The 9545-nt window shown below is 41.7% G+C and overlaps 1 protein-coding gene across 1 annotated transcript in view; it reads right to left on the bottom strand.

Annotated features, from left to right (window-relative positions):
* Nucleotides 1-3266: 3266 nt before the first annotated feature.
* Nucleotides 3267-9545, bottom strand: part of flvcr1 (FLVCR heme transporter 1) — a 26835-nt gene continuing 20556 nt past the window's right edge. Inside the window, exons 6-10 of the mRNA XM_039782078.1 lie at nucleotides 9167-9277; nucleotides 6595-6700; nucleotides 6388-6499; nucleotides 6207-6274; nucleotides 3267-3783 (exon numbers count right to left, since the gene is read on the bottom strand). Coding sequence (XP_039638012.1) covers nucleotides 3685-3783; nucleotides 6207-6274; nucleotides 6388-6499; nucleotides 6595-6700; nucleotides 9167-9277 — 496 coding nt within the window. The 3' untranslated portion in view covers nucleotides 3267-3684. The remainder of the gene's footprint in view (nucleotides 3784-6206; nucleotides 6275-6387; nucleotides 6500-6594; nucleotides 6701-9166; nucleotides 9278-9545) is intronic.

A 9545-nucleotide genomic window follows, 5' to 3' on the forward strand; every position in this document is an offset into this window, starting at 1 on the left:
CGTTTGTCTCTGAAGTAAAGGCTGGACTACAATAGAGCTGTTTGGAGCAGTTTGTGAGTTTTCTGTTGGAGATGGTAAGTCCCTTTGGGGGGAACTTTGGGCTTTTTCACTTTTTAAACCTATAAGGTGCACACACAAAAATGATATATAACACAATAAAGGAAAGGGAAAAAGCCAAAAAGCATAATATGAGCAATTTAAGCCTAAAAACAAGTCTGTTAGCTGTTCTGTCAGATAAATGTCAAGTAAACTGTTTAATTCAATTAAATTACAATTAAATTAAAATGAAACTGTACTATATAATACTATACTATAATAAATATATACATTTTGCATCTATTTAGAAAATGTAAAAGTTGGCAACATTCATTCATAATTAAAGGTACCGTAAAGGTATGTGATGCAATTTCCATGTATTAATCGCTTTGTATGGCCAATGCGTGACCGGATTGTAACCTCATTTAAAAACCGAGACCTTCCCCGACTTTGTGGGTTGCCTGGGGGCGGATTTCTGTGTAAAGGACTCTGGATGGTTTTGACGGGAAAATCTATAGGAAGTACAGTATGGGCCCCCAAGTGCCTCGCCACTCTTCAGCTCCCCTACAGCGCCAACAGTGTGCAACGCTAACGTTAGTAATGGAGTCGGAGAACAAACTATTGGCACAGACAATAGGCAGTTGATTAAATGGAGGGACGTTTGTTTAGTTTTGGGGACCCTGGGCGGGATTTCTTCCTATTGGACAGAACTAAACTAACATTACTGCAAAGCATGTATTACATACATTGTTCTTTATTCTTATGGAATGGATTTATTATCCAGGTTATTATTGTATCTAATTTCTATTTAGTTTAACAGTTGGTGGAGGGGGTGGGGGGTGAGCCAGCTGTCTGTATCTGTGTTTGTATTTGTGGTGTATGTTTGTTATGTAACGCTGTTCTGTTTGTATGTGTTTTATAACTATGTATTTTGAAAATGAGATGCTACATCTCAAGGGGCTATCCTTTCAATGAAATGGAATACATGTGAAATATACTGTGATGTTGTGGTTTGAGCTGTTGGCCGATGAATGCTGACTGCAGTTCGCTTAATTACAATATCAAGGAGTTTCTAAAATATTCCAACATAGTACTTTTAAGTAAAAAAAAAAAATATTTTACATGACATAAATAAAACCAACAGATGGAGCTTAAAAAAACTAATTAGTATTTTTCTCGGTTACGAAAATAATTGAACTCTTGTGTGCTTCTCTTGTCCAGTCTGCTTGCTTTGTTTCTACAGTAGACCCCACCCCTCCCCCCCCCAGATGGCACTGTCCTTCTGCCTGTCGGCTGTCACGTACAGAGGGTGATAACCGGCAGGGATCGACATTAAAAAAACACGTCTTAAATCATGCCTTTCGGTATAAAAAAACGTGAAGTTGTGCGTTTGTTTTCTTATTGTGCACTGAACGTGTTCACGTTCGGTTTTGGTCCGTCGTGGTTTGTGGAGGAAAAACACTGCAGCACGGTTGTGTTGTTGTCAGGGAAGTCATTTTACAAGCCAGCAACGTAATCTATACAGTACATATTCTATTTTACTACAGCAGTTTGTTATTTCTCTAATGTCATCATCTTTAAAGGTATAGTGTTTTGATTCTTGGTGTCAGATATGCCAGGGCTTTATTTAAAATGTGCCTCTTCTTTCCTTCCCCTTCCCTCCAATCACTTTGTACCTTTTTTTGTCAAGACTGAAGGGAAGGAAAAGAAGGGAAAAAGCTCAGGGATACACCCCTGGAATCTAAAAGCCAAATGCAATTTCTTTAAATGTTTCTAAAAGCTTTTTATTCTCTTTCTTTTCTTGCTGGTCAGTCACAAGTATTTCAGTCAAGTATTTCACTCTAGCTATTTATGGACCCTTGCAAATAAAAAGCTATATTCATATGTAAACCTGCGTCAAAAAGAAAAGCTGCAAATAAAGACCTGCGAGGATTTCCGTAATTGTGTAAACCTCCAAGGATTTACTGACACGTCTGACAAAGTCTGCAGACTAGAACACAGCACGTATAAACTAGATGCAGCTGCTCCTTGGCCCGTCTAATATGCGCGCATCTTTGCAGAAAAATAAACATCGACGACTACCCCTATCTCAGTCACAATTAGGATTGGGCATCGAGAACCGGTTCCAACTTGTAATCGTTTGGAAAATTTGGTTTCGTATCCGATCATTGGTTCCAAATTGAACACGTGCAAGTTTGGATTTATAGCATCCACGCTTACTTCCAGGCGCTTGTGTTGCCGCCACGGAGCACAGTGAGCGGCTTTGTTTAAAGCGTGGCTTTATTTTACGTCGAACTGTAAATCCCCAAAGAATGAAAATAACATTTTCCTCTTATCTGTGACCCTCAAAGAATCGTAATCGGTAAGAACCGGAATCGAAAGGAAGAATCGGAATTGGAATCAGAATTGTTAAAATCCAAACGATGCCCAACCCTATGTCACAATGCGGGCTGAATGGAGTGCTGCTCGGGTGTGTGGGAAGTGTGTGAAGCAGCTTGCGAACCGGATTTCAGATGCGTCCCTCAAAAGGAAGCCATATTAACATTTACAGTGCGTTTTACAACTTCAGTCCATGAAAGGAGAATTCAAGTAAACTCAGGAGACGTTGGCCCCCCTGGGCAGCTGACAGTGGCCGCCGGTTCCGAACCAACCAGAATGGCTCTCCGGTTCCTCCTCGCAGACACCCGGAGTTATTTTGTTTCAACTACAGCAAACTTTGTGATGGTGATGTAGGAACAGGAAGCTTGTTTTTCTTTTGAAACCAGGTTTACATACAGGAACCAAACTAGGAGCGCCATGCTTCACAACAAGTGCAACAGTTATAAAGTGCAGTGGAGCTTCTTCTGCATGACATCGCATTCCTGTTATTTATTTTTACAAATCCTCCATAATGTAGTCTATATCAACGACGTTTCATTTCCCGGATTGTTTCAGGTGCCGCCGGAAATTCTGCAGGATGTCCTTCAACTTCCTCTTCCTTTGTGTTGGCATTTTAAACTCCGGTGGATTTCTGAGGACTATGGTTAACTGCTCCTCAGATCTCTGCAGGGTAAATCCACACAGCTAGCTAGACTATCTGTCCAATCTGAGTTTTCTGAACGTACACATGTTCCACCAAAACAAGTTCCTTCCAGAGGCTATTTTGCAGAGCCACCATCATTGTGTCCCGCGCTCAGTGCCGCCCAAGACGACTGTGATCGGTTTAAAGAATTCCAATAAACCAGAGCACGTTTTTCTCCCATCCCGGAATGCTGTGTGGACTAGCCAGACCCTCCTCCGCAGCGCTGTGGAGGAAGGTCTGGCAATGGAGGACTAATCCTTAATGAAACCCAAAGTTCGGTAAATCGGAGTTATCTTCTATGCAAGTGTTTGAGAGCAGCTTGTTGTGGGGGGGGGTGGGAGCGCTGACCCTCTGGGCCTTGTTGGTCACATACCTGGCTTGAATCCACTCCATACTGTGACTGTGCTTGATTAGACTTAGCGTCACATCCAGAGCCCCCACCTTTCCAAAATGTCGAGGAGCTTGGCAATAAAAAAAAATCAAAGTGCACCGCGAGGTGCTTCACGTTTGTGAGTGCGGCGCCGACCAGTTTTCCCAGGACAGCAGGGAGTTTCTTTGGTTGTGTTGCGATCCAGTGACTTGGCCGGTCACAGCGTCGTTTCACGGGAGAAGCTGATCGACGGTTCCATCTTGACTCCGTTGGTTTTCTTTTCTGAAGGGCAGTCCCCGGGACACTCGGTAGGAACCTAGGAGACAGAGAGAGAGACAGGCATTCAGTTAGCGCCCAGCAAAACAAAGACCTCAAGCACTTGTTGCAGTTTAGAACAGCCAGGGATGAACCAGACAGACATTATAATGGTGTTGCGTTCACTTAAATGAGGTTAAGATAGATAGAGTCTTTATTGTCCCATAGGGATAATCATTTCCACACATCTTCTCTTCATGTTCCATAGCACAGCAACACATATAAAAACACATAAAACATGTAACACACGTACAAAAAAACCCCCATCACATTAAGAAACCCACATAGACACATCAAATGTGAAAACTACAAAGCAACTGAGGTGGCGGTGGCGGTTAGGGATCGACCGATATGGATTTTTTAGTGCCGATGCCAATTTTATTTTCATCAGCCTTAGCCGATGACCGATACGGGCTGCCGATTTTTTTGAGCCGATATTTGGAGCCGATACTGCTTTTGCTCCCTCAATTTACATCATAAAAATGTCAACCCTGCCACACTGGATTTGTTTTCAGAATCTGTCATTTCTTTAAAAATAATAAACAAAAACACAGATGTCAGTGTCACTTCTGCAATCATCTTACATTCATATCACCCAAATTACATGTGCAATGTGCATCATATGGATGGGTGCCCTGCATATGGTTAACTGTGCAAGGGTAAAAGGCTTTCATCAACATCTACAACACAGCCTTGATGATGCATTGCTTGCGGACATATTATTAGACAGATATGACAACAGAAAGGGCTTTCAGTTTGCGTATGACATGTAGTCTTTGTTGTGTGCGTTTCTGGATGGCAGTGACATGTTCCTTGAAGTTGAGTTTATTGTCTATAATGAGTCCCACGTATTTAAAACTGCTGACCTGTTCAACTGGACAACAGGGCGCTGATAAATGCAATACGATGAGGATGGCGTGATTTCAAGCGGAAGACAGCGATTACAAATGTGCTTCATTTTCACAAAGTGGCTGATGACGCTAATCATTTCACTGTGACTGGCTGTGATCTTGTTTTTGCAAGGACATTCATTTTTATAGAAAGGGGCCAATTTTGTGCCAAATGTCTTCGTTCAACCTCATTTAAATAAGTGCAAATTGCACCCGGAGCACCGAGATGCTATTTGCTTGGCTGTGCAGTCAGGGGAGCTTTGAGCATTATTAGGTTTCTTTTCGTCTTATTTGTGCAGGTTTGTCGGCCGCAAAAGGCATGCAATTCTTTTGTAAATTCGCCAGTCAGTTTTCTTAATAAACCTGACACAAAAACAGGCCACGCAGTTGCAGAATCATTCTTCATTTTATATCTACAGCACGTGGTTTGAGTTAACGATAAGATAGGGAGTTTAATCAGTCTTGTTGTCGTGATTGTAGCGTCTTTCAAATTATTCTGCAGAATAATGACTTAATACCGGTGAAAATAGTTGCAGTCTTGTATTGCTTTCAGTCTATTCATCTCAAGTTCTTTCTTTATAATACCACCAGGTGGCGACAAATACAAACTAAATTGAAATCCTGCATAGTTGGATAAGAGATTTCCACAATTGAAAAACAGAAAGAAAAAAAATCCCAAAACATAAATGTGAGATATTATTATCAATTTCCTATCTCATAATTTATCAAACTTGATTCTGTGATTCTGATCGCGGAGGGAAAGCATGAGCTTACGTTGGAAACCTCTTCACTGAGGATGACGAGAAAGGAGAGGATGGCTTTAATCAATGTCCTCCTCTGAAGGGCACTCCAGCAGTGACTCAGCAGGACGGTGGGAACATGAAGACTGATTGGAGTCCAGAAAACAGAAACAGATTTAATGGCCTGGCTGGTCTGAAGGGTGCTTCAGAAATCATAAGAGATCATCGGCTGGTGGCGAAGTGAGGTTCAAGAAGAAAAAAAGGATTTTATAGCTTTGTTTGTGTAGAGAGGGACCTTTGTTTGCCAGAACAGAAGGACAGAAGAGATTTAATGTCCAAACTGACATGGGACTCTGTTCAGGGAAGAGTACAGAAAGGTTCAAGAACCTGTCCCGTCTTAAGGTCGCTCCGCGGGACGCCAGAAGGAGAAAGAAATACTGAACAAAGACTAATAGCTGTCCTCTGTAAAGGGCACTCCACAGGGGGAAAGAAGGGATGAGAGATAGAAAGATAGAGCAAAGTGTGTGAAAATTAATTAAGATTTTGGGTATATATGATATATTTTTTCAAAATGCTAAAAGAAATCCATCATCCAGAACATCAACAAATACACCAAAATACTGAAATAGAGGTTTACTCCTTGACGCAGCAGGCCCGGGTTAAACTCCAACCTGCAGCCCTTTGCTGCATGTCATTCTCCCTCTCTCTCTCCCCTTTCATTTCTTCAGCTGTCCTGTCAATAAGGCCTAAAAATACTGAACTTTGTGCGTGTGTGTGTGTTTTTGTGTACTTACTGCTTGCAGCTGGTTGCTGTCTGCTCCCATGTTGACATTGTGTCTTTTCAGTTCTGACTTAATTAAGGCTGAAACATAAAACAAGGAAACGTTACATTTCTAATGTTTAATTTGACATGCACAGATGAACACACACACCCACACCCACATCCACACACACACACGCACACACACAGCCTACCAGTGAGCAGTATTCCCAAGAAGATCCAGGCGCAGAGGAAGATATTTCCAATAAGTGGGTTGTAGTCTGTGGTCAGTTTGCCCTGAATCAGCGTGAAAATGATCCCAAATAGCTGTGGGCACATACAAACACACAGACACACACTTAATGAGTGTGAAAGGAAGTGCCGTAGCACCTTTTGGTCACTTTTGAGGAACTTTGCGATACCTGAGCAAAAGCATTGAGGAGTCCTGACGACGTTCCTTCAGACTCCGGGTAGGTGATCTCCACTCCGAACTCAAAGCCCAGAGGCAGATAACCCGTCATGAAGAACCTGAAACAGCAGACGTCAGACTCATCCGTTTCAAGGTATTCATTGTCATGTGCACAATATTAAAAAAAGAAGATAAGACAAGATGGATACGATGAGATAAACGTTTATTGCCACTGCACAGAGACCCATATAATGAACCTGTGCATGCCACAACTGAAGGTGCATTAGAGATAAAAAAAATTTGAGTTGGTGTTGTTCGGACAGACCTGCCTACACTGCAAAAAAGAAATCATAAAGGAAACACTGCACCACTCTCTGTGCGTAACGTAGAGTTGTTTCTGCGTGCCTCTACGACGTTTAACGTTAGACAGCCAATCACAGACATTATCAGATCTTGGTAGAAGCACGCTGCGTGCTTATTGGCTCACTGACGCTGATGGCATTTACTCCTAAGGTATTGAAATTTAGTATTAAATGACAATCACTTTTGGATTCTAAGGAGGCAATTCGGTCGGCGCCTAAAAAGTATCAAATTTGGTAAACAGCCCTATACGTGTAAAGACAATCATTCAGTTAAAACATGGGAATCTCCATGTTAATGTCAGTGCTGTAAATGGACATTCGGGAGGGAACAAGTTATGCGGACTGTGCAGAGTCGTTGATCTTCATGAGCCCTCTGACATAACCAGACAAAATTACACCCCCAGCATTCCAGGTCAAACCTCTGGGGTGTGCATGACACTGTGCAGCCTGGAAACACAAATGTCCCTCCGAACGACCCGCGGAGTCCGCAAAAGTCAACCCAAAGAGCGACAGCGGCAAGGCAGGAAATATTGCAGCATGTGAGCTGCAAGGTCTGCGGTTAATTGAAAATGCAAAGTTTCCATTTACGGAAGGATATTGGGTAATTTTACACATCCATTCTAAAAGCATCAATGCATCAATGCATTATTTTAGAGTAATAGCCCATGGACATTTTGACCAATCAATAGAGACAGAGCGCATTTAAGTCCCGCCCACACTGGAGGGGGAAAACAACTCTCAGCTCTCCATTGTATTGCATGAAGGTGCCTTATTGTCAATTCTCTCTGCTAGGCTAGCAAACAACGTGAAAATGCCTAAAAGCTGCTGTGTGGTGATATTCACTACCAACAGGGTTAATAACCCATAACTGACGTTTTTATAAGCTGCCGACCAGAAAAACTGAGCTAATATGAAGACAAAAGTGTGTACAGACGTGATGAATCAGCAGAGAGAATGGGGAGACTGTGGGATCCTGACACTGACCTTACTAACAATATGTCCGATGTTACGTGTGTCAGCTTAACTTATAGACATATAGTTAGGCTACAACTGACATTTGGATATTTGACTTGGTAACAAAATGCTCACTGCAGACATAACATATCGTTACTACGGTCAGTGTCAGGATCCCACAGTCTTCCCTTTCTTCCTGCTGATTCCTCACGTCTGTATTCACTTTTGACTTCATAAAAGTTTGGTTTTTCGGGTTGGCAGCTTACAAAAACTTAAGTCACGGGTCATTTACACTGTTGGTGGTGAATATCGCCACACAGCAGCACATTTCTGTTGCTCGCTAGCAGACTAAATTGACGATGAGGCACCTTCAATACAAGTCAATGGAGAGCGGAGAGTTGTTTTCCCCCCCAGGTGGGCGTGGCTTTCAGAGTATGACGCCATGCGCTCTGTCTCGTATGCAACATTGTAGGCGTGGCCTCAGGAGTGGCCTTAGATCGTACACTCTAAATACAGTGCTCAGCATAAGTGAATACAGCCATGCTAAAATTGACTAAAAAGAGGAATTCAAAAGAAAAATCCAACCTTTAAGGACACCAATTTTCTTTGTGAATGAATAATGTATTGTAAATAAATAAATGTTCTTCCTTCCTAGAGATTGGCATGGGGTACTTTCCATAAGATCATCTCTCAATGCAAATCAAACCAGCTATTAAGCTAACTGAAATAAAACCAATCTCTAGATATGGTGAAGGGTATGTGATGATGTGGGGGGGCTATTTTAATTCCAAAGGCCAAGGGAACTTTATCAGGATGCATAGTATCCTGGATCCATGAAATAACTGGCCTTTTAAAATAAACATCAGCCTGCCTGAATTTAACATAGGGGTGTACTGACTTATGCCCCCTGTATTTTAAGGAAGAACATTTATTTATTTACGATACATTATTCATTCACAAAGAAAATTGGTGTCCTTAAAGGTTAGATTTTTCCTCATTTTTTTAATGAAGGCATTAAGTTCAATTTCCAAAAGATGATTTTTTTTTTATTCCTCTTTTTAGTCAACTTTAGCATGGGTGTATTCACTTATGCTGAGCACTGTATATAAGAAGATATACAGTACCAGTCAAAGGTTTGGACACAGTTTCCTATTCAAACTTTTGAACGGTACTGTATATAGAATATAGAATATAAATCTATGATGTGCGGAAAAAGCGCGGTACAGCACGTAACTAAGCGTGTCATTAGGTGAACGTGGCCAGCCGTACCCCAGGGCTCCAGCAGTGACGAAGACCAGGTAGATGTTGTTGAGGTCCAGAGTGAAGGTGAAGACCACCATGCCCAGAAACGACAGGCCGTACACGATCAGGGTCGTCATCCTGTAGAGCACAAACACGTCAGAGGCACTCACTTATCTCATTGCTTTCTGTGACAGTAGATCAGTCACCAATCAAAAACTAACGTGTTACTTCTAGCGCTGCACGATATGAGGAAAACTCTAAATATATAAATAATGTTGTTGAATATTGCGATAACGACGTTGCTTGTGATAGATAAACAGATATCACAGTGTACTCAGTTCTGCTGCTTTCAGTATTCTGCTAAAATAAAACAATTGCTAGTTGAATTTAAAACAAATAAAGGAAA

This window comes from Perca fluviatilis, chromosome 18 (assembly GCF_010015445.1).
Source record: "Perca fluviatilis chromosome 18, GENO_Pfluv_1.0, whole genome shotgun sequence".
In the NCBI taxonomy this organism is placed as follows: Eukaryota; Metazoa; Chordata; class Actinopteri; order Perciformes; family Percidae; genus Perca; species Perca fluviatilis.